This window comes from Aptenodytes forsteri, unplaced genomic scaffold (genome assembly GCF_000699145.1).
Source record: "Aptenodytes forsteri isolate BGI_AS27 unplaced genomic scaffold, ASM69914v1 Scaffold224, whole genome shotgun sequence".
NCBI lineage: Eukaryota > Metazoa > Chordata > Aves > Sphenisciformes > Spheniscidae > Aptenodytes > Aptenodytes forsteri.
The window spans coordinates 639,310-665,224 of record NW_008794879.1 but is presented as its reverse complement, the minus strand read 5'-3'; the positions used below and the strand labels follow the sequence as shown (position 1 = coordinate 665,224).

Sequence of the window (25,915 nt, the reverse complement as noted above, 5' to 3'; positions counted from 1 at the left end):
AGCTAGCCCAAAAAATGTGTCCCACAGGAGGCAGTAATGGCAATCCAAAAGCCGTAAAACTTGTGGCAATACTATAACACAGTATAAAAAAAAAACAAAACAAAACAAAGAAAAAGCAAGCTGATGTTTGAGTTAAGATGTAGTAACTGTCAACATAAAAGCAATCTTTTGGCTGAATTTAATGCACAGAATGTTTGAATTAAAGTCCTATGCCTGGGTGAAGAGTTCACCCTCGATCAGTATCTCGGTTTCTCATAGACACTGTTGGTCTGCACCCAGGCATGCTGGTTGCATGCTGCAATGTCCTCAAATAAGTGAGAGGCAGAGCTGTTGGATGTCTCAGAGCAAAGGCAGAGGTGAAAGGAGCAAAAGTGTCACAGTAGCTGTACCCAAAGAGTGGACAGTCAGGAGGATGAGGCTTTTCTGGGGCTGCTGTCAGAATCAGGCAGCTCACAGCATAAATCAAGTTATCTGTTACCCAGATATCTGTTGTAAGAGTAATGGTGGCCTGAGGCAACAATTCTGCAGTTTCTTAGGATGTAGAGGGGCCAAGGGTTTGCTTCAAGCAATGGAGAAAAGCACTGGGGAGAAGTTGTTTTAGATTTGGGACTTGTAGGAGGAGATTCATTGAGACTCTAAGAGCAGAAACCAGGTGAAAGGGACCAAGAAAAGAGAATTTCTTTAGGATTCCAGTAATTCCGAGAAAAATAAGGGAGTAATGAGCCAGGCAAGGACAAGAATTCTTCAAGGGAGCAGGCCTGGGCGCTTGCTCCAGAGGGTCTCTTGGGAAGAGGTTAACTACGGAAGGTCCCCCTGGCTGATGCTGTAGAGCCTTGCCTGTCATGGCTATGTGCAGGTCTATGTTGCATAACTACACCATCTTACAGACCCTGTTTCACAACCAGATGTGGAAAATTCAGACCCTCCGTCCCTCCTGTGACCTGCTTTTTATTCATGTCTGTGTCCTCAGTCCTCAGTATTGTCCCCAGCACAAAACAAAGGGAATAAAATTGGAAAGGCTAAGTGCAGAATGAGTGATAACTATCAAAAGACATAAAAGGCAGCAAGAAAGGTTTTTAAAAATGCAAGGAAACAAGGAAAAGACGAAGGACCAGATAGATCCATTACTTGCTGTGGAAGGAAAGGAAACAACAGGGTGCTGCAGAGAGCTGCAGTATCCTGCACCCTCTATGCTCCACTCTTCACAAACTGTGGCTCACCACAATTAATTCTCGCACAGTGGCAGGAGTCCAGGGCAGAACAGGGGAGGAACAGGTTAAAGAAGTGTAGATAAGACAGATTCCACTTGGCAGAGCTGATGAAATTTACTCTTGAGAACTGAAGGGACTGGCCAAAATACCCTCTGAAGCATTAAAAATTATCTGTGAGAGCTCGTGGAGAACAGGGAAGGGCTCAGGGAATTAGGGAAGATCAAAGAGAACTCTGATTTTTTTTTTTTTTTAAAGGTGAAATTATAGACACATCAGCCTAACTTCAAAGATAATGAGGTGAAAACAGCTGGCACAGATTTGTCAAGGGCCAACTGCATCAAATCAATCTGATTTTCTTACTGACTAACTGAGTAAGAGGAGGCAGGTGATATATATGAACTTCAGAAAGCTTTGCCACATCATGTTCTTATAAACAAACTACAGTAATATGGACCGGGCTATATGCCTCCTTTTTAGAGACTGAAAAGGAATAAAGAGACTGTGAGGAGTAAAGCTGAAGTAAAGAAGAACACTTGAAAAATCCAGGTCACTCCAGGCCTCTTTTGGATATCTTGTAGTGAGGGCTTGGAATGGAAAATGGATCTTGGTGAACTGGGGAAACCAACAGAATGAAATTCAGTCTGGAGGATTAGAAAGTATTACCCTTAAAACTGTCGGAGAAAGACAGATCAGTGAAAATATAGTAAGACAGCAAGGCTGAAGTACAACATCTGGGATTTGTGATAGATAAAAAAATAAGTCCAAAACTAAGATGTTAGAGCAAAACCAAAATTCCCTCCTCCTGGAAAGCGTCAAGGAAACATCTGTCTAGAGAGTTTCCACTTCATTCAACACTGCAGAAGTGCTGGCTACAGAGCTGGATTCAGCTCTGGAGGAGGAAAAACAGATTAGAGAGTGTTCAGAGGGGAAGAGGAATGATGGAGAGATTTATAAAATATGAGTGACGAGGAAAGTGAGAAGAAAATCTGTTTGTTTATTTCAGGCAGGAACTATGGCAGAGACATGACAATAATTTTCCAGGAGAGCTATGGTAATTATAAGGAGAATATGGATTGTTTTCTCTCCATGTTCACTGGGAAAAGGTAAAGAAGATGTCTACAGAACTACAGCAAGGAAGATTTAGATCGGCTATTAGAAAAATCTATTAGCTGGCGCTTGTTTGCTTTTATTGTTATTATTTTAAGAGTAAGAGCCAAATCCCCAGATGGCAAAAACCCCAGAATATCAGTGAAGCATGGCTGATTTCCAGCATCTAATGCTCTAGTTCTAGGATCCCACCAGCCATTGTGTATCTTGCTTACCTGTTATACAGAAGAATATCTGGTACCCAAATCTGGTCGGCTGGAAATCGCAAGTTCTGCACCCCTGGGTATTCATACTGATCCCAAGACAAGTAAACATCAACCCAGTACTGTTGGCAAATACATACATCAGATTATATGAGCTGGTAGAACTCTTCTAAGTTGTCTGAATATTATGGGAACAGAATGGATTGTGCCAGTAACAATAGCAGTAGTATGTTAATTGTTTAATGCTCGGCTTTAATTATTAAGAAAGGTTGGCATACATACTGAGGAATCCACAGTGTGACAACTGAATGCTGTGAGATGTATTTTTATTTCATCTAACCCCTCCATCTTGTGGCCTGAAGCCAGGCATCCCAAACCTTTTCTGGTGGGCTGGCAGAAACACTGGAAGCAGGCACCTCCATAAGGCATGCTGCTTCTCAGCTGAGGTGGTTTGAATGACTTGGGTATCATCAGTGGCATGTGGATCACAGTCTGAGAGTCCCTCTTTGGTGGAAATAATTTAATCTGTTACAAAGTTTGGGTGATTTTTTTAATAACCACCTTGCTATGAGAGGTAGGCAAGTGAACTTTATATGCCAAAGGGTTGTTTCTGATCACCCCTCCTCCACACCAAAACAAATAGTTAATTCAAGAAAGGTGCAGGCACAGCTTTTGTGCTGAACCTTGTGACTTACAGCAAAGCTCTGTGGGAGGGCCGCAAGGGAAACATACCAGTGCTATAACTGAAGAACACTTCTGCAAGGGACAGGACACCCACAGGCTTTGTGCTAAGAATCCTGTAATCTTATAGGTTGGTCTGGGTTAGTTTTTTGCAACAGAAAACAACTCATTTCTGCTGCAAATCCCAGCAGGTAGCTGAGGAAGAAACAGCGTGTTCAGTTGCGCCCATTAACATGAGATGATAGTGTTTGGCTTCTAAAGTCAAAGGAGAATTAGTTCAATTATTCGAGTCTCTCACAGGCTTTTCCCTCCAAAGCTGCATCTTTACTGAGAACAAGCCATTAAGGAGATCAGTTTATGTGCCATAAAAGACCGTTATCTCTTGCCGTATGCGGCCAGCAGCAAACCTGACAGGAAACTCCCTCCCCCAAAGCCCTCAGTGAAGAACAGTTTTGCTTATCCTGCATGACGGGTGCAGGTCACTCCTCAGCTGGAGCAGGCTGCAGAAGAGGGAGGAGGAACGTTTATGCATGAGGGAGGGCAATGTTCCTACTGGCATGCCTGGGCACTGCCAGCAGCAATGCAGCATAGGGCTCCCTGTGGTCCCTGGCCACCCCACCACCCAGCCCGAGCAGTCTCCACGTGGTCCAGCTGCATTGCTTCTGTGGTCATGGACAAGTGCTGGGGATCTTTGTGCCCTGCCCTCCATGGGGGCATCCCTGGCTCCCCGTTTCAGACAGAGGTGGGGATTTGCCCACAAGCCGTGAGTGCAGGGTGCCCGGGTCTTACTGGGTGTCTGTCTCCTTCACAACAAGTCCCCGTCACTGGCCTTGGAGAGGGCCTTGAGACCCTTGAAGAGTCTCTCCTGCTACAGTGTGACCATAACTTTGGGCTCTTTGTTACTAGATCCCTACATCCACTGACCTAACAACACAGTTGGTTTCACCCTCCAAAGGCCAACAGGTCTGCCTGAAGGATTAATGTAGTTTCCTGCATTTCTTTTTTAAGGCTAAAAGGAGCACTAGAGAAATTTCAAAGGACTCAAAATGCCTGGTTGTTTCACATTATAGACAAGTTAAAAGACAGCAACCTTGCTTTTCATCTAGGAAATCACATTCAGTAGTGTGCTATTAGAAAGGGTTTTTCTTTATTGACACAGGTTACTCACCATCTGCAGCCAAGCATTTGCGATCAACAGCTGATTCTTCTCATCCTTTGAACAAAAGGGGGAAGGAAAGGGAAGAGAAGAGAAAAAGGGATGAGACTCAAAGTACAGTTTCAGTACAGGTGGAAGAGTTTCTGTTTCTTTTAGAAAACCCAGACTCTTGGGGTAAATAAACACAAACCTTATGGAGTAGATTGTGAGCTCAGTGCAAAACCACTGAACTGCATTATATGGCCCAGGCAATAATGGGTCTTTTCTATCTTTTAAACCTACAGACCTCCTGCATTTATCATAACTGATCAACAACGGAAGTGAAAATAATAGATAATGGCTCTTATTTTGTTGGAGACAATCAGACTGCTTACCAAAAGCACAAGTTTTTCCTTCTAGCTAGATGGTCAAAACAAGATGATTTCCAGTACCACACAGCATGCAGTAGTTGGAGAGATTTTACGTTGTATTTGCTGCCACTGCAAAACAATGGTGAAATGGTGCTGGAAGTGCTGTTCCTTTGGAGTGTTGGCGTTATGTAGCTTAGCTCAGGCTGAAAGGGAAGGAAGGGCTGGCCTTGGGCAAAAGCTAGCACATGGCAAAAGGACACAAATGCTGCCTGAGTGGGAGCTCACATGGTGCCTGCACAGAGCCGGAGTCTGTAGGTTCAGACACCTGCATGCAGAGGCCACAGGGAAGCAGCTCTGACTCACAACAGAAACAAGAAGCCGTCACCGAGCTGGTCTCCAAGCATTCTGGGGAGCTGCAGGGTGCCCAGCTTGCTGCAGTTAGCCTGCAGGTGCAGGACCCTGCAGTGCTACTGCCACAGCAGGGGTGGAGAAGCAGGGCTGCAGAGTTACTGTGGTGCGGATACCCAGATCCACACCCCCGCCTGGCACAGCTCCAAATACCACCACAGGTGTGCCCTGCACTTCGCAAGAGCTGAGGCTGGGGTACTCAGTGGGTCTGGCTCACTGTGTGCCCAGCTGTCTCCACACCACAGGGAGGTGTTTCTTGACCTCAGAGCACCACCTGTGTTCAACCCTTACCTCTTCAGAGAGCACTCCAGCTTTGACTGAGGTGCATCCGGAAGCTTGGTTTTGATGCTGTAGCTGCAGGCAGGCCTGATCAATGCAGCCACTCTCCAAGAAAACCACATTCTTGGCCAAGAGGCATACCAGAAAGCAAGAGTTTCCCCCTCTGATTCAGCTCAGCTCTCTTGGGCACATGTCGGAAGGCACAGCTATGGCCTGGCCCAGGTGACTCACTTGTTGACAACAAAGTGGAAATACCTTCAACTTGTTTTCTCCGGGATTGCCATCCCGTGGTACATTGACTTGACTCCTCTTCCTATAGATAAGTTGAAATAAATTATTATTTGGGCCCCTGAAACACTTATACTCTTTAATTAGAGGCAAAATTTTTGTTTGATTGTTTTCTTCCCATTCTTCCATAGCCAAGGTGAAGTGTAGAACTCATGCAGAGACCAGAGATTAGCTACATTACAGGGAAAATAAGGAGATCTCTGAAGGACAGAGATATGTTTTAGCATCAGATGAAGCTGCTATGAAACTCTGCAGCAAACCCTGTGAGCTGCAGCCCATCATTGCTGTACTGAAGTGATCAAACCTCAGGGTACAACGCAGAAGTGTGGGAATGTGGAGGCACCAACAGGATGCAAACACTCATGACAAGTATGCTGTAAGAACAGCCAGACAGGGAGCTTCACCGAGATGCAAGATGATGTGTTGGCCTAGCAAATTTCTAAGGAGAATCTCCACTGCCTACCCATGGGTCCAGGCTCTCTCCTGATCAAGTTACTTCCCAGGCTCATGATAATAACCACATGGTGCCAGTGCCCAGCTCCTCCAGATGGCTGAGCTACCTATTCATGTGTCTCCATGTGTGTTCATGCCCTAAGAAGCACATATGGTTGTCTGCAGTGTTTGGGGTGGGAACGTTGCAATTGCAGACTGCTGTGGCAGGCATTTAAACCCTACAGAGTACCCTGGGCATGCAGGCCCTCTCTGGTCATGTTCTTAATGTAGAAGATGAGTTAGTGTGTGCTTGCCATTGTCCTCCATGCCAAACGTCTATCTCACTAACACCTACCCTGCTCCACTTGAGTCCATGCCACTTCTCCTCTTCATTGGCACTCAACATCCAAAAAGCCTGGTCTCTAAAGCCACAAGGTAAACCACAGCCCTGAAGCAGCCTGGGCTTTTTGGTTCACTCTGATCCTATACTGTGCTATTTTTTTTGCAGTACTTATGGACTAACAAAGTAGTGAAGCCAAAACTGCCTTATATACTTTGGAAAAATACCAGTCTGCTCACCTCAAGCTACATTCATGCTCTCTTACCTCCGCTCCTCCCCTCCAGAGCTAGCCTCACAGTACATATGCAAAGAAACTACCCCAGAAGCACCAGGAAAGATGTGAGCTGCTCAGAAGCAAACTGCATCATCTCACACTGAGCTGCATCACTAGGTGTGTGCTTTCTTCCATGAGGCCTCTGGGTTTACTTCTTGTGTATCCCATGCAGGAATCGCTGCATGACTGCAGACTCCCAGGCTAATGCCTGAAGCAGAACTGCCTGGAGAAGCCTCCTAATTACTGATTCCCCAGCACACAGGATACTGGTACTGCTGAACCCTTAGCATGAACCTTGTCTGTGTCATGATCTCCTCTATTCTCTCACTTGGGTTGTTGGAGCTGCAGAAACACCCCAACCTAGAAAGGAAGACATCATTGATCTGGAGGATTCCTAATTGTTTTGGCACTGTAGGCAGTTATCCTCTGCAGCCAGGCTTCTGTCCCCAGGAAAAGCAAACTTCAGGCATGAAACAGAGCTTTGACATAGTCTTCTATGCAAAACTCTCTATCACACTACCTCCTCTTCTGCTCCTCTTGAGTCCCCTTGAGACCTGCCTAAACTGCTTTTGCTACTGGGAGATGCCACACAAAAATCAGCTGAGATTTTATATCATGTTATACTGTTCATACATTTCCCTTTCACCTCTCTGCTGCTCTCCAAATTGTGGCAGCAAATATATGCCTCTCTTTGTACAAACCACAGCCTGCCTCCAGAGGCCCTGTCCATCTGCAACTCCCTTTGTCCCCTTGGTTGCAATTGCTGAAGCAATGGTAAGAAATTCCACAGAAAAATAAGAAAAGAAAAATCACACACAGGACTAAGCTTGTTGAGACACATTTTTTTAGATGCTGAAGGATTCAAAGGGATAAACACCAACTTGGAAAGATATAAAATCCTAAAGTGAAAAAAAACAGAGCTGGTAATTGACGGGGTCATCAGAGCTATCTGTGTCAACTGACCTGGGAAATGAAAGCAACCCAGCGATACAGAGGCTGTCCCCCAGGGATCCTCAGAGGCCAGCCCTTCCCCATCTGACTGATGCCTTCCTGGCCACCAATGACTCCTCAGGTGTCTTCTAGGGATGGTGAGCATGACGCTCGTCTGAGTTGCTCATTAAATCGTAGCAATATTTTATGTTGCTAGCCAATCAGTAATTGCTTTATACTTGAAGCTGAACATGTCCTCCTTGCAAAGTCTTTATGCGTACTGCTAAAGAAGCCTGAACACCATGACCGAAAAGATGGGCTGAAACAGTTAGGCAATTCCTTTCCTGTGCAAAAATGAAGGATTTTCCCCATCTACGTTGCACCTTGTAGGGAAGGGGAGGAGGGGACCTCCTTCTTTTTGTTGGCTACCTGAGAGCCACAGGGGGATGCATTAAAGTGCAATGTAGATCTGGGAGGCCTATGGGTTGCCTGCATGTGGAGATGCCTCTTATCAGAACCCTTTCATGTGTGGCTCTGGATTTACAAGGAAACTCCCTTTTACCTGACATAGTAAGTTTATACTTGATAGACTGCAGGTCTGCAAAGGAAAACATCTAGGGCTGACTTCTGTATTTCACAACAGTTTGTTGCCCTTCCCTGCTCCCCTGTCACACCTCTGTGAGCTCCTTGTTCAAAGTCAGATGCGAATGATCTTGGTAATCAGCTTTGACTCCAAGCAATTCATCAGCCATTTATTTCATGCAGTGTTAAATTTATTATCTTGGGTACACTTTGCCTCCTTTTCACAGTGCTACTGTGCTCACCATGTTTGTCCTGCTTCTCAGATTTTTTTTGCAGTAAAAGGAAAGCTTGTCTATTAGAGTTCTTTACAGCGTAACCATGCCCTGCATGGTCTTCCTTGTCTTGCATTTTGATAACAGCAGTCAACAAGAGCACAAAGCCTAAGCAGGGCTTTGGGCTGCTTACATCTGTCTCAGCCTTGGGGGAAAAAAAAATGTCACTTCAGGATGTATTCATGGCCATTCAGAGTCTATTCTCATCCTCGCCTTCAGGCTGCTGAGCTTTCAAAGGGTGTTCAGCTTTATGGACAGCAAAACACAGAAAATGTTATTTCCGTATTCAGCACTGATCAACAGATGCAGCCTGATGGGTCCTTCTTGTCGCAGGATGGAACAGAAAGTTTTCCAAACAAGGATCTGAGTTTGCCGGAAGTGCCTGGTTTGCAGGAGCAGCAAAGCTCACTTTACACTGGGCAGGCATTTGTCCAGGTGTAGCTCTCTTGCTAGGCCCCTTCTAAAGAAGGACCCCAAGGAGCCTGGCCAGGGGAAGAGTGCATGCTGGGGCTACCCAGGAGGTGAGGGCTGTGGGAGTCTAGGGTCTGAATCCATCCCCTGTTAGAGCAAGAGGCTTTTAAGGGCAGCGGTGTTTATGGAGCTTTCCATCTTTGCAGGTGTGGTGGTTTACTGAGCCATGTAGATTTCATCCTGTAAGGAAATAGTTTGGCCTTTGGAGTGGGCTGGTTGCCTTGCCTTTCCAGAGCTGAGGGTGAATCACAGCTCCTGCTGTCTTCATCATGACCTGTGGACTGTGTGCATCTCTGAGATACCCAGGCACAGGAGGGACCATATTTGTCTGTTACACAGATACTTACTGACAACTGTGAGAGCGTGTGTGCCTTACTCTGTCCCAAGAGGTCACTGGCCAGTACTGCTTTGCCTAAGTAAAAGCTAATTCTCACTGTGTGTCATTGGTTTGTGCAGAGGGACTTAAGTTTAGTTGTGAGGATGCCTTTCCTCCCAGGAGAAAACTTGAGTAATCCATCACACTGCTTTTCCTGTGTGAGGTTTCTGTCTCACTTGGCACCGTCAGCCTTGGGGATGACCTTCCCTCCTCGTTTGGCAGGCTCTCAACTCCTAGCTTTCCCTGCAGCAAAGCAGCCCTGCTAAGATCCCAGGTGAGGCTGGAGATGACTAGAAAAGGATGCTTTTCCAGCACTCCCCTGGCAGTTTTCCTGGGCTGCAAAAATGTTCAGCTCAGACAAATCAGTTTGCTTCTGGTATTCAAAGTGCTGGAAAAGCTAATGCTGTTGTCACTAGCTAGTGCAACAGTTGTCCTCTAAATTCTTCCTGTCTTTATCTGGGTCACTTTCTCCCCTTTCTATCTCCAGCCTGACCCCAGTTAATCCTCTGCGCTGGATATCTGCTTATTCCTACAGCCACCTTTGACCCATAGAGAGTGACAGAGTTAGTTTGGTTTGTTCCAGACACACACTGTGACGTGAATGTTTTAGTTTGGTTTTCTTTTCCCTTCTCTCAATCCAAATCTTACAGTGTATGCAGGTCTGCCTGCCTTTTGCACCGCTGCCTGTGAGTAGAATCTCCCTTGCCAGGCCAACACCTAGATAAAATGTAACTGCCCTCAGCCATCTAATTACATGGGTCATAGCACATGGACAAAAAAACCAAAGCCCTTCCTGGTTCAGTAGTCACATCATGCGGTAATGTGTCATCTCTGTAGCAAGGCACTTGTAAACAGCTGACTGACAGGTATCATTAATCCTTGCCCTCTCACAGAGACACAGAACTGGGAGCTGAATCAGCCACTGATTTATTGAAAGACACTGATCAGAAAAGACCCGAATTGAACAGGTAACTCTCAGACGTCACTGTCGTGACCAAAAAATCCAAATCACAGCACTACACCAGCCACTAGGAAGAAAATTAACTCTATCCCAGCCAAAACCAGGACAGTCACCAAAGGCCATATGTGGCTACTTTGGTTAATTTATTTCTTTTTTTCTCTTTTTTTAATACTGTTTTTATGCCTGAATATGAGGAGAGATATGGTCAAGAGACATGGAGACATTGACATGGAGACTTGGAAAGTTTTGTTAGCAGAGGCATTGGTCTCTGCATGGGATTTTGATCAAGAGTATCAAAACGAATTGATGAGGCTTTCAAATGCTTGTACGCTCAGTCTACAACTACAGCAGGCAGTCCTTTCCATTGCTGAAACACCCATCTGCCCACAACCTTCAGCTGCTTAACTAAAACTCAGCTTAAAGGCATTGTATGGTTGAAGTCCCACAAAACCACAGTCTGAGGAAAACCCAGGTTGCCTTCGTAACATTCAGTAAGCATTGTTGGACAGCCTTTGGATTTCAGGGGGTCTCATTAAAAAGTTGGAATAAATGTTGCAATGGTAACATCAACTTTGAAAACATACCTGATGTTTAGGTACTTCATCTCAATACCTTTAACAAAGCACCCTCAGGGGGAAGATGGGTTTCAGAGGGCATGGCCCAGAGTGAAGGTGAAAGGTTGGGAAAAGATACAAAAATACACTGGAATGACAAACAATGAGCAAACATCCACTGACATCTGCTGAGCATTTCTTTGCCCATCAGGATGGAGACACAGCCAGGCCAGTGTTGTCAGGCAAAGGAGGATATAGTTAAGAGCTCATAGCTGAACACCCACGCCCTCCTGCTTTTCTCATTTTGTTGCTTGGGCCTTTTCTCCTATGAATGGTTGAAGGTGATCTCTTGTAAGTGTTCTTCACCTAAGGTTGAGCCACATTCCCATCTGTTGCCACTGGCTTCTCCTTGAGGTCATGCCTTTCTTGGTCCCTCTCCTGTCCTGGAGAGGCACATGTCCCTTTACTGTGGGCAAGCAGCACAATCTGCCTTTGGTCTTTGCACTGGGTAACAGCATGAGGCTGCCTGGTCCCACTGCCTCTAACCACCCGCAGTGTTCTCCTCCCCAGAAAAGCATTCTGGGTGGAGTATCATTGCACCCCTATCTGCTGCTTACAGCAGCCCTTTGCACACTTGGTTTCGTAGCAGGAGCTTTACATGTTGGAGGGTCTGGCCACTGTCAGATCACACTCTTCCCCTTGCAAACTCCTGGAGCCAGGAGCAATCACTTGTAGTAAGTGGAGAGTTTATGAGAACCCTGTACTGGGAGGGACATGGCATTCAAACAGGGGCTGTGTGAGAACAGCCTGCAAATGCAGGGATGCTAGCCGTGTTCCTCAGGAAGCATAATGCATGGCCAAAAAAGTCTGTGACAGGTCTTCCTTCTGAAGGCCTTGGCTCCCCATATGTCAGAGACCAACCAGTTACTTTGGTACGGATGTTAAATGTAAAGGCCTGGATGCAAAAGCTGCTGCAGGAAGAACTGAACCTGTGCATTCCCCAAAGGTGAGAGTGGGAGGAAGGAACAAGGGAAGAAATGCCATTTGCTGCTGCCAGCCAGGGCGTCAGAAGAGGCAGCCCTCCCACTCATTCACACAACTGGTGACTGAGAGTCTGCCAAGCCTACAGATTTGTGCCTTACCTGACTTTTTGCCCACATTTCCCAATTTACACTGCCTCTGTGGTGAAAAAAGGCAGATTTGTTCCTGCCCTGCACATGTGACATGACCTTCAATTACAGCCCGGGGCTGTGGGTATCTGCCTTAGGAAACTAATTTTATTTTTCCAAGATACAGCTTCTCAGCAGTGCCTGAAGATCAGGACTGCTGTGAAGTGTGTCATGTTATAGACTCCAGCACTGGGTTTGAGACTGACCTCAAACCCTTCAACAAAAACCTACAAATTCCAGGGACTCCCTGTCCCCACACTGCTACAGGGTCCTGGGGAGAGTGAAGCCACCAGTTTTGTCCCACTGTTTCACAGATGCTTCTCATGGAAACCCCAGGAGCTGGGTCAAAGGGCCTCACATGGCTTTCCAGCACAGCACTGCTCTCTGACTGCTTGGAAGAACTGATGTACATGCTTGGTTCCTGGGGGAAAAGATGTTATGTCACCATCCAAAAGCAGTCAGTCCTCCCTTAAAATCCCAAGTCATCCACACATAGCATGTAGGTCGTTTGTATATTCTCCAGGGTGGATACCTCATCCTGAAATAGTCCTCCGTGTGTTTTGTGCACAGTCGGCAGGTATTTCAATAAACAGGACTAGACACAAATCGTTATTCCAAGCTACTCATTGCCTTTTTCAGCATTTGAAATCACACGGTAAGCAGTGGGAGGGGGGTTGAGAAAGGTCCCAAATAGACCAACGCTGAGTACTTATCAGAGAATCACACTCAGGCTATCTGCAAGGCTGCCTTTGCTTTTTCTTCCTGTATTTGCACGCTGCTGTGACAGCACGGCAAAGTAAGGGGACGTAGGCCTGTTCCAAAACTCAAGTGAGCTCTTAAAGCCTGTGATCAGTGATGGAAAATGGGGGGAAAGCTTTTCACTGAGGAGCTGAAGTCACTGTCTCTCAGGAGTACGCTCCAAGAACACAGTGTTAAAATACTAACCTTCCAAACACTGAGAAACTAAGAAATACTAGGTTCAAAGCCACACCAACAGCTTTGGTTTAACGGCTTTATTGCAGCTGGTGGCTTTAGAAACATGACCATTTGCAGTGCCCCTGCCCCATGCCAGCTTCCACAGTCCCCTGGCAACAGTAGTGAGGCATGGCCAGGAGAAGTCTCTGATTTCTGGGGACCCTGCTGCCTTTCCTGGAAGGAGATGTGGGAAATATTTTCCATTTCAAGCAGCTGAGTGCTGCTCCAAAGGATGACTTTCTTTCCCTGCCATTGCTATTATGTTCCTGAGTGATAATCAGGAAAATCTCACTTTAAATAAATTTTGCTCCTGTGCACCTTGGGCAGCTGATGTAAAAGTACTAAAGTCTCTTAAAAATCCTTGATGGCTCAAATTAGTTACCCAAGATTAAGGAATACCCATGGGCTCAAGATCTAAATTCCACTACTTCAAACAGCATAGTACAGCCTTTTCACCAGGCAGGCAGAAAATTGGTCAGTTATTGTGAAATGCCCAAGCTGGATGACCACCACTGAAAACCCTAGAAGGAAATCAGCCATTCTTTTGTTAGAGCCACAACCACCAAGTACAGCTTGGGAACCATGCTGAGAGAAAACAAACTATTGAGTTGCTGCTCACTAAGTGAGCCCCCTCCACTCTTTGCCCTGAGCCAGGCAGAAGCCAATGAAAAAAAGCTGCAGGTAAAATTCAGGTAATTAAGGCTTCATCATAATGCTTCATGCAAGTGTGTGCACAAAGTCATATTAGATGGGAAGCCATAATACCCATGGTGCCTAACTTCATCGGGCTAGCAAACTCACGTGTCATGTTAATTGGTTTAGTGAGACTGACATTTTGATAATGCCTGGCACTTAGAAGGCAGCTAAAATACTAATTCATGTCTCAATTAGCCCTGGCTTTCCCACTTTTCAAGGTCTTCCATGCTAATGAAGAGGCCAATTTATTTAATTTTTCTTCCCAGGGTTCAAAACTGGTCACAGTAAGTGAGTTTTATGATCAGGAGAGAGAGTTTGGGATTTAACTTTAATGACTCTTATGGACTAGCAACCTTTTTGTAATTTTTAATGACTACTATTCATGATCACTAATTACTGATTTTCAGCTTTTCTAATGATGTCCAGTCTGTTTTCCTTCTCAGTTACACCATTTTGCATCAGTCTCACTGCTCTGGTCTCACTGAATTTGCTCTTGCAAGATGAGATTGAAATTTCTGGTGGAGAAAAAATTTTCTGGAAAGATATGTAGTTTGGTACAATAGGTCTATACAAGGAGAAAACAGAGCAAACACAGCTCGCAAAGGCTATGCAGGAAGCCCACAAATAAATGCAAAGGCATTACTAGGAGAGGAAAAAGAAAGGTACTTGAATCTAGAAGGGTTGAAAGAGTCAGTTTATCTCTCTAGTGCTTACCAATGCTTTGTAAGTAAATAAAATTCAGAATACCTGCTTCGTAATCCTTTCCTTATTACTTGTCTCTCTCTTATATACTCTGTGTTTCAGTCTTGAGTGGTCAAGCTTACATTGTTGAAGTTATCTACCCATAAAAGATTTGTACAGGATGTACTATCAGGATTATGGTTTAATCTAGTGAATACTGATACTATACTGGGAATAATATGTGAACAGGTGCTTTTGTGTACTGGTATATTTATGTTTGTTTCCTTGAATCACTTTGTTGATCTGGGTTTGCTACATAACACCCAGCACAGAGATTTGGACATGTGATGGTGCTGGGATGAAGGGTGGGAGGGGATGACATAGCTGCTGTAAAGTCAGTTTAGGAAGGGAGAGGGAATTTAACCCTTGAACTTTCTGGCTATTCAATTCTCTCGCAGAACCAGACCTAGAAAGCCTCTGTCCTAGAGGACGGGATGGTTAGGAGGCTGATGGCTTGGCTTGCCCTGGGGCAGCACCCAGGGCCAACGTGGCTGGCTTCCACCCTCCTCTGCCGCACTGGCAGGACCACTGCCAGCACTGGCCACCTCGCAGCCCTGCAGCACCTCTTGCCTCCAGCCACACCTCACAAAGGGGGAAACAGTGCCTGCTCTACATTAATGCTGGCCGGAATGAATAGGCATATTTTCAGATGAGAAAGCAGAGTTGTTTTCACAAGTTGGTGGAGTTTAACAAGGCCCTTCTCTACCTTGCAGCTTATGAAACAAAAGCACTTAAAAGCAAGGAAATCAACTGCTAAAGGCATTCAGATCTAACAAAGATTATGTGAAGAAACTGACACTACAAGGGCTGTGTCAGACAGAAGGTACCACAGGGCTGGGCATCGCCTTCCTCCTGCCTTCTCACCTTCACCTTATGGCACAGAGTCTACTGACAGGCAGCCTCTAGCTCTGGCAATTCTCACTCAAATTGAGAACTCTCCAGCAAAGAGCTCATTGCACATCAGCTCTTCGGGACTGAGTTTGAGTGTCCTGCTAATTGAGGAGCAGATCACCCAGGAACTGAGCAGGCTGATGAGGCCATCTCTGATGTGAAGAGATGCCTGCGTTTAAAAGTTGTGCTCTCACCAAACACTTCCTCAAAAAAACCCCAAGCCAACCCAAAATCAAAAAAACCCAACCCCTTCAGGGCTGCAGTCTCTGATTTAGGGGAAAACCAGTACAAGCTAAAGCATGACCCCAACAGTTTGATAGAGAAGATAAAAACTGTGGTAATGACTGCATCTGAGCACTCAGGGAAAGTATGTACAGATCTTTTCCCTTGGTTTCCCTGCACAGCAAGGCACAAACCCGGTTTTAGGGAGAAAACCTGAATCTTTGCTCTTTGTTGCCCCACTAAACTCTTCTGTTACCTTGTCTTGCTGCTTTCCAAACCTGTCAAGAGCTTTGACACACTGCAGCAACAAAATCTGCAGTTTCAGTGGGATTGTTTGCAAGCATGTGATCAGGTTTGGGATGATCCTGCAGTCCCTAGGATGTACAATCATTTTACACACTGTTCAATCAAAACAAAACAGTACATACTAAATATTCCAGATATAGTAGTTGTTTTGGGTTTGCATCCCAAAATACAGTAAAATGATGTATTTTTTGGCTTCTGGAAGTACAAAATGACTCATGGGTGGTTGGGTTTTTTTCAGTATTTTTGTGGCTTCCCACTGGGCACTCACAGTCCCTTTTTCTAGTTGTTATGCCCTCTGAAACAGGAGGAAATTTCCACAAGAGCACCTGAACAAGCGTGTAGCATTACATACTCGGGCAACCTGTCAGCTGCTGGGGTGGTTTTCTGGATCAGTGGCAGCTGGAAGGGTGAACGTGGAGGAGAAAAGTACTACGGGACTTCACCATGCACAGGGAGCCAAACAGCCAGACCCTTGTGTTGGCTCTGCAGAAGACATTGTCAGGGTCAACATGGAGGCTAGGCTCCCTCCTTCATGCATGAGGCTAATGAGCGTGCTTAGCGGTGTACAGCCTCTGAAAGGCAACAACGCAGTAGTTACTGGAAACCTCAGAGGTGTGTTTGCTTTTGGAAGGGTATTTTGAGGCATTTATTGTCTCTGCAGCATTGTGCAGCCACCTTGTAGCACTCTTCTTAAAATTAGGCTCTTTATTTAGAGGGGTTTTTTAAAACATATGATACTTTTCTGGTCTGGCCGTGGTTTTCTTCTTCATACTCTTCTGCTGGTTGACTGCTTGGTTTCTTTTCCTCTTTGTACATTTAAACTTGCAGTTTGAGGAAACACGTGGCCTAGAAAGCTAATAAAACAAGCTTTTCCTGTGGACCACCAAGCGCAGTGCAGCTATTGTTGCAGTGGTACTGATGTACTGACCCAAAGATGATAGTAAATAGTATCACTAGCAGAAAGAAAGCTGGAAAATAAAGACTATTTTTTTTAAATACCTCACCAGTGCTTCCACATAAAGGATGTAGACCCCTTCAGATAAGGTCTCCTACAAATGCCAACAGGAGCAATGAAAACCATCATTCATGATGACAAATGGTTCTACCTAGCAGGCTCTTATCACATTGAGCCAAGGGAAAAATGCTTGCATTTCCTCTGCTGTGAAAAATGTCATGCTTCATTTCTTAATTGCTCTAGCTTGACCAACTGGCTGGGCTCTTAGACAAAATAAGAAGAGAATTCTTGTTCCAGGTACTCTTGAATGTGGTCTACACTTGCTTGGGCTGGCAGGGCTTGATCTCTCTGTGGGAGGGATCATCAGCCAAATGCCCTGCTGATGCACAGGGAGTGCCTGGCTTCTGCCACGGAAGGGTGGAGGGCACGCTCCAAGCAAAAGTGACCCTCGGAAACTGCATACACGTGAGACAGCTCAGCATGAAGTTGTCCTTACACATAGAGGACAAGGCAAACTGAACTGATCCCTGCTGTTAAACAGGGGGTGTAACTGTCCCTCTTTCTGCTCATTTGTTTCCTGGATGTAAGAGACCTGTCTTGGCTGTAGTTGTGAATTAACATAATTTTGGAAAAAGTCCTAACCGTAATGACAAGAAGTCCTTCACTTGCATTGGTCTACCACAACTGTGACAAGCAGAGAACATGTTCTTCACGGATTTGAGTATGATGGCTGGCTTTGAGCACTAAAAACCATATAGATCCTGTGCAGACATGATGGTAGGAGCAGAAAACCTAATCCAAGGTAGTCATGTTTCAAAATTTTCTTTGAATGGATGTGAGAAGAGGAGGTTAGATTTTAAGTAAAGTCACTTGTCACTACTATTTGGCAAACCACAGGGACCTCAGAGCTGTATTTCCTCTCTATGTAGCAAAGTGAACCTAGATTGTCATCAATGCTGTTCTCAGCAGGCTGGCTGCAGAAGATTAATTCAGATTTCATTATGTTATAATACAGTATGTGTAGGAAACAGACTTATGGAGGCACGTCATGAAACCTGTCCCAGGAATAAGTGCATTAGATGTGATTCCAGGTCTTTGCAAGGATAAGGAGTCAGTTTCGGTGAGTATCAGTGGCAGACCCCTTCTTCCTTCCATGCAACAATAAAACAGGAGACTTGTTTTCATCTTCTCTACATTGTTTCCTCCCACAGGGAAACCAGTCCAGGGTCCACTGTCTCATGACCTTTGCAGTGACTACTTGCAAAGCATCCCGTACTGTTGTATGCCTTGGCACACCATACTCCCCTGAGCACGGAGTCCTTTTTTCCTCCCCAGGGAGCATGGTGCATGAACTCCCCTCAGGCTGGGACCTTGCCTAGCACCCTGCTCTGTTATGGTAATGGAGCATGCTGGACACGAGAGTCCTTGGAAAGAGCAGCTTTGTGCTTTGTTAGTGCATACACCATTGCCAAGACTGTGATGCTGTCTATCCCCTTCCCTGAGTGAGAAACAACTGTGCACCAGTTGCTTTGTCTTGTGCCAGGCAGGGCAGCTGAGGAGGCAGAGTCTACTCACCCGTGGCCTCCCATCTGGGTGAACAGAGAGATGCCCACTTGGTTTGCCTTGTGACGTGTCCGCTAATAGAGGTTACCTCTCCTTTGTACCTTGCCTGCTACTCTTTACATTACTGTGGCTATCACGACCCTCCTTTTAAACAGACATTTTCTTCAGCAGCTGGAGCATCCAGACGCTGCAGTCTGTCCAGCCAGCCATGGAGGCTGAGGGGCTGTGTCCATGCTCATGACCTGCTTGCTTCTGGCATATTCCTGCATTGCTTCCTGATTTAGGGACCCATGGGAGCAGTGTTTTGTGGATTTTCAGGCTAGTTGGTTTAGCCACTTGTTGATGCCACAGTGACCCTTCTACTACAGGGACTCTACTGCCAAGGGATTTCCTGTCCCTCCCCAGAGGAGACAGGCACCTTTTTACATCATGCAAGATAAACACTTCAGGTGACTCTGGATGCTTTTTAAAAAGACCTTGAGTGGAGTCTGCAAGACCATGAGCTTGGGACAAGTCATTAATGCCCTGAGCTGATTAAATTCTAGCATCTGTAGTGTGTGCAGAGATGGAGGGAAGCAAAGCTTCCTTTCTGGTATGTATGACCATTTAGATTACCTCTTTCCTATTGTGGACAATCAAAAGGGATGACTAGAATTAAATTTGTTGTAATGGACATTGACATAATGTAGATAAAGTGCTTAAAGAAATGCTGATTTCACATGTGAAACCCAACTAAAAAAAGGGTTTATGTAACTCCTCCTGGCTGACTTTGAAAATGTACAGTCACAGCCCTAAGCCTAAAAAGTCCCCTTTACCACCCCCAACTTTCAAATTACTGCAAGAAAATACCGTCAGAAAAAGAAGGGCTGGAGCAAAATCTTTGGAGCTAAGACACCTCTACTAAACCTGGAATTGCTTACTAAAATTTACTTGAAATTAGCTGGAGGATTTCTCTGCTCTTTTGTTCATGAAGAGGACTGTGAGCTCCTGCCATGAATGAGTGACTTTAGTTGAGAGTACTGATCTCGTCTCTCTTCCAGCTCAATGCAGTTGCTAACATTTCAAAACAGAAAGCTGCTTACCCTGCCTGAGTGGCTGCTGCCTGCCTCCAAGCAGGCTGGACCTACCACTTGTACGGCACGATGCTGGAGGACTAGACTTTCAGGGTCCTGCTTTCCCCTCCAGGAAGAGCACCTGGTGCACTACACACTTTCTGAAAGATTGTGAGAGCTTTAAAAAGTTTAAATATTTGAGGACTCTGTCAAATTGGTTTGCAACTGCACAGAAGTTTGTACATCTCTCTCTCTATTCCTTGTTCCCTCCATGACAGTCACGGTGTGTTGGAAACCAGCCCATAATACTGACTATGGAAAGGGTAGGATGAGGAAAGGACCACTAACATGTTCAGCTGTTTGCTATGTTGACAGGGTGAAGGCGGTCAAAATTGTTGTCCTGGCTTGTTTTTCCCATGTAGATGAAAGAAATTATCTCTATATATCATGGTTTATCATACAGAATCCTCTTCATCATGAAAAAAGGGATTTGGATTATTATGTTAAAATTTTCTATGGGTCAAACCTCCAATTCTGAAAAAGCATGTTGCAGTCAAGACAATTAAAGGGTTGTGCCTCCAGGTTTTTCTTTTATATATTTCTAACCTCATTTCAGGGCAGGCTCCTTCAACTGCAGTGCATGGTAAAGACATGATGGGAGAAGAGGCCAATGTCATTATAATGTCTAATGAAAAAGTGTAAGTGCAGTGATGCTAGTTTTGAACGCCATACATGGTCTTCAGTTACTGCATCCCGCATGGCTCTAAGAAGAATGTATCATTAATAATTTGTAGTAACACATGGCTTCTAATTTATTGAATTCTTTTTTCTCTTTAAAACAAATGGAAAAAACTACATAACTAATCTCCTTGCATCTCATGTATCAGAGATGGCTGTGCTTTTAGAATATTCACTCCTCCAAAGTGTCAAAGCATGTACTCCAGCATTTAGGGAGGATGCTTAGCCAAAGACAGTCTGCTTTCATCTCTGTTAGCCTGATTAAGAGGACAAGTATGGTTCCTACACCAGACATTAGATTTGTTATGCTGAGTGGGTGCCATGGAGAACAGAACAGCAAGTAACTTACCACATCAATTATCTGCAGCAAAGAAAGCTGGAGCTCAACTACAAGGGGTTGGGAATCATTCACTACCGGTCGTTCAAGACGATTGTAGTTTCTCAGCAGTTCTCTATACAAGCGTCTCTGGCTTTCACCCTGCTGAGACACTAGGGGAAAAGAAAGAAGTGATCTGTCATTCGGGCTGGTCACACTGTCCCCATTGTCTGTTTTGTTGAAAAACCCCTCTTAATAGGTTTGTAATTTGAAAGCAGTTCCCAAAAAAATCCCCACAATACTGCACATGGGTGTGACAGACACAGCTTTTCTGCATACATGACTGATGAGCTCTTAAAAAAAATTAACTACTGACACTCTAACTCATTACTAACACTCAGAAACTACTGAAGAGCTTTTGGGGCTCTGAGTAAATGTCCCCCTCCCTTGTTGCCCCTCCTGCTGCTTTTATTTGCTTGTTGTTATACCCTAGAGACTGGCTGCTGTAAGTCAGTGCTGGTATTACTTGTACATATTGTGTGTTTACCCAGCATGAGTAACAGGTATTCTTATTTCTTGGAGCTGAGGTATCAGGCCCTTTTCTGTGCTCAGGAAACAGTAACAAGCCTTCTTCAAACCCTTTTCAGTTTTGTGTGGCACTCTTTCCAGGCTTTGGGTTACTTTCCTTGCCTTTTTCCCTTCTAATGGCAGCACACTTTGTTAACACCTAATGAGGTGGGGTTATGAAGGCTGGAGTATTTGACAGGTATGTATAATGATACTGAATTTCTGCTTAACTTGGCTTCCACTGGGAACAGCCTCAACACAGAAGGTGTTCATGCAAACACATGAGCATGTTAAAGACCAGCAGAATTTCAGTCTATGCTTAAATTGCAAGATGCCCCTGTTCCCCAGCTTTGGGGTGGGTGTGGAGAACATCCATCTAACCTGTGTGACCAGGTTTCCTTGCCACAACAACCATGGATGGGGCAGGGTAGCAGTGATGGCTTGAGTCTCTTCCCACAGGAAAGGGAGCACTTTGCTGGGACACGCTGCCCAGGAGCTTGGGTCCCCCAAAACAGTGTAAGTGTTGGTGCTCTGGCCAGTGGCAGACTAAGCTCTACCTAAGAGCTGCATCTAACAGAGTGAGAGGGTTATGGGCTGCAGGTTCCCTGAGGCCAAACCAGTCCTGTCAGCATGAGTTCATATTCCCTGAACTGTAGAAATCCAAACCCTGGCAGGGAATCTGCACTCTAAACTATTATTACTTTGGACTGAAACATTTTTTTATCCACTGCAGCTCCCAGTCTCTGTGTGTGACTTTTTTTTAACTCTTGAGCAGAGCTCTGCACATTGATACCAGGACTCCTCTCACAGTGGTTATGATGAATATCTTTTTGACAATGCAAACAAACCATAACAACCAGTTCTGCCTTCTCCAGACTCTTACTGTGCTCAGCAAACCTTGCAAGCCTGGAACAAGCTGCTCTCCAACACAACAGCCATGCCTTTTAAAGCTAATAATAAATTTAGTTCATAAAAAGTTTATAAGTCTGTTTAATTTGTGTTCTCTTGAGTTTTCCTGATACTAAAGGGACCTTTGTGGCTTTCCAGTATGGCAGTGCCTAGTGAACAAGGAGGAAGAGTGGTTTTGTTTATTTTGGTAAGTTACACCAATACATCATCTTCATGGGCCCTCTCTGCTCTTGCATAATACATTACATGATCATGGAGATTCAGAGGAGCAGATGCTGTAAGCGCTGCTCCAATAGCCCATGCTGACACATCAGTATTGGATGCTATGTTTTCACCATCAGCAAAGACAAGCTCTGGCCGCAGTATCTCTCCTTCACCAGCTTAAGTAAGCTTCCCTGCAAGGCATTGATTTAGATCCTCTGTTATGGCTGTTGTATTTGCTTTCCAGTGCCTCAGCAGACCCCAACTCCCTTGTAAGATCCTTCTGTGGAAAGGAAACCAGTGAAAATCATTACACATTGTTCTATGGAAAGAGGGTCTGTGTTTTGAACAAATTTGCTGTCCCTTCACTCACCTGCCCACCCCACCACCACCACCCCCCTATGTTCCTCTGCTTTAGGGAAGAAATGACTGCCTGCACTGCTGCTCTCATCTTGAGTATTTATGTAATATTTGCCTTTAACCTTCCTTTTAAACTGGCTGTCTCAGCTTTTACAAGGGAAAAGTGCCCTTCACCAATCTCTGGAAGTCAGCTGGGCTGCTAGAGTTCCCTGGTACCATCGCCGTCATGGTGCATTAAAGCAGCACGACCCCAAGGGAGGTCTGACTTGGAAACATCTGAGCATAATCCTTTGCTGTGTGCTTCAGCAAGCTGTCTTTGTACTGTGTGCTCCAACCATGCTGAAGCCAGGCCCCTTTCCCTGTTAAACTTTGTGAGCTGAAGTAGCCCAGTGCTGCAGTTTTGCACCTGGTTTTCTATCCTTTCTTCAACTCTCCCCTCTGTAATGTGATCCTATTACTTTGCGACCTCTTGTGTCCAAAATTGTTAACATAGCCTTAGCTGATCTATTCTTAGCCTGCTGAGTTGGCATTGGTGACCACATGTTTGTGTGCACATAGTTTTGCTTACAAAATTACATAGATTCAGAAGCAGTGGAGACTTTGGGGTGTCCTGGCAAATAGCCATGGCAGCTGTTGGTACCACAAAGACCTGGCTAGTCTAATCACACTGCCATCTCTCTGCTACAGCTGCTTTGGAGAAGGAAATGCAATAGGTGACAAGTCAGACTTGTATTTTCATAGACTTTTTCTTTAAATTGTAATCTTCAAATACTTAAAGTTTCATAATCCAGAGAGATTTCTGCTTTTTTCTCCTCTAATGCTTGTGCCAATGCATTGTGACACTACATCCCTGTGTGCTAAATGGAGTGTTTGCTGGTGATGGGGAAGTCTGAATCTCTCAGGAGTAGTGGTAGAATAAGCGTTACCACTGCCTATCCCTCAGTCACAGAAATGTAACCAAAAGTAGTGGCACTGTTTCATCTTTTAAACTAGGCTGGAAGCTAGACGTCAATACTTAAGGTTGCTAGGTCAGTCTCCCGAAAGCAATGCCAGACTTACTTGCCTATGTATTTTACAGGAAAGTACAAGTAAGCGGCAAAGGGCATGATGCTTTCTAGATAAAGGATCTTTGAGCAACAGAGAGCCTCTTATGTCCCACTGCCTCAGACAGTGTCCCCCTTGTTTCTGAATTATCTTTGAAGCAGTAGGAAAACATACAATCTCATTAAAATTTGAGGGAAGAGCAGTGTATGATGTTTATCTCAAGTTTAGCAAGACTTTTGACACCATCTCCGAGAACATCCTCATAGACATTTGTCTATGCCTTACAGGCTAGCTAAGTTAACAGTGAGGTGGATTGAAAAGTGGCTGAACTGTCAGGCTCAGAGGGTTGTAGTCAGCAGCACAAAGTCCAGCTGAAGGCCAGCCAGTGGTGGAGTACTCCAGGGGTGAATACTGGGGCCAATGCTGTTTAACTTCGTTATGAATGATGGGACAGAGTGCACCCTCAGCAAGTTTTCAGATGGTGCAAAAGTGGGAGGAGTGGCTGATACAGCACATGGTTTTGCTGCCATTCAGAGGGAGCTCGAAAAACTGGAGAAATGGCTGACAGAAACCTCATGAAGTTCAATGAAAGGAAGTGCAAAGTCCTGCACCTGAAGAGGAGTAACCCAGGCACCAGGATAGGCTGGGGGCCCACTGGCTGGAGAGCAGGTTGGCAGAAAAGCCCTGGGGGTCCTTATAGATATCAAGTTGGCCATAAACTGGCAATGCACCCTTACAGCAAAGGCCACCAGCATCCTGAGCTGCATCAGGCAGAGCCTCACCAGTAGGTCAAGAGAGGTGATCCTTCCTCTCTAGTCAGCACTGGTGGGACACACCTGGAGTGCTGGGTCCAGTTCTGGGCTCCTCAGTACAAAGGAGACATGGAGTTACTAGACCAAGGACTAGGTTGCCCCTCAAGCTTTACTCTCTGAATAATCTGAAATGGTTCCCTAAACTGTTCCTGGAGTTTGCAGGCAATTGGGAGGCACAAGGTAACCAATCCACTGGTGGGTTTGTGAAGAGCTCTATGGACAACAGAGGTATTCATGGACTACGTTCAACTCTTAAAGACCTCTCTGAATCTCCCCCCATGCTTCTGCATGTGCAAAGAAGTCTGCAAGAACCCCCACTGATTGATCAACATGACCTATAAACTGCTACCAATCTCTTGGGAATACATGCTATAGTTGAATTTCATCTTTCTTTCTAGGATGGAATTGCTGAGAATTGCACAGCAAGGTAACATGCCTAGGAGCTATTTCTCTATTGCAGAATGCTACCACCTCCTCTAACAGGAGATACAAGTCCCTTCAAATGCATTACTGTGAGACCAGGGAACTCCCCAGATAGGGTGGTACTGTGTGGTATCCTCTGTGCTGGATCAGGGAACCCTATGATGTGAAGGAAGAACCTGTAGCAAGAAAACAGAAGATGGCAGCTTCCCTATGGGATTATTTCTGAAATGTATTTGAAAAGCTGTCCATCACCTCCTTTGTTCCCCTACAACATGCTTGCCTTGAATTATTTCAGCAGGGAATAAAGCAAGTCATCTTGCTGTTAGCTTACAGTCTGAGCTCTGTCTTTCCTTCTACATGCATGGTCTGCATGTGAGATTTCATCCTCTATTAAATGCAGACAAGTTGCAATGTCCCAGACAGGTTAGGCTGATAGACTGGGACTGAAACATGGGATAATTGTACATTTAAAAAAAAATTGCAGAGACCTCCTCAGAGCAAGCCTAGAAGCAAGTTAATAACTGCATCCATGTACTTGGACAAAGTGTGGATTCATAGCTAGAGGGAGAGAGGCACCTCTGATGAGATTTGCACAGATGGTGTCTCATACTGACTGTGAGCCTTCATGGTGTCTGTAAAGTGGTTTGAATTCTCTGAGACACTGCCATTAAATTAGATCAAGCTGGTACTGGCTGATGTCAGCTCCAAGTCAGCAGCTGTGCATGCCCAAGCTCAAGCTCAGACTGAACTCCTCATGTCCTATTTCCAGTGATGGCAAGGACAGCTGCCCCAATTGGCCTGCATGTTTTATGGTGACCTAAGACATGCTGATCTTGGTATAACTCAGATATCTGCTCTGGTTGCAAAGCTAAAAATAAAATAAATAACCTAAAACCCTGCGTAGGGAAAAAATGAAAGAGAAAAAGAAAGAGAAAGGGGGAAAATAAATAAATAAATAAATAAATAAAATTTGGGGGGAAGAAAAGGAAAAAGAAAAGGAAAAAGAAAAAAGAAAAAAGAAAAAGAAAAAAGAAAAGGAAAAAGGAACAGGAGAAAAAGAAAAAGAAAAAGAAAAAGAAAAAGAAAAAGAAAAAGAAAAA

At 45.0% G+C, this 25,915-nt stretch overlaps 1 protein-coding gene across 1 annotated transcript in view; it reads right to left on the bottom strand.

The window, feature by feature from the left end:
* Window positions 1-25,915, bottom strand: part of LOC103895121 (neuronal acetylcholine receptor subunit alpha-7) — a 66,406-nt gene that overhangs the window by 27,416 nt on the left and 13,075 nt on the right. Inside the window, exons 2-4 of the mRNA XM_009274637.1 lie at window positions 20,533-20,672; window positions 4,371-4,415; window positions 2,534-2,643 (exon numbers count right to left, since the gene is read on the bottom strand). Coding sequence (XP_009272912.1) covers window positions 2,534-2,643; window positions 4,371-4,415; window positions 20,533-20,672 — 295 coding nt within the window. The remainder of the gene's footprint in view (window positions 1-2,533; window positions 2,644-4,370; window positions 4,416-20,532; window positions 20,673-25,915) is intronic.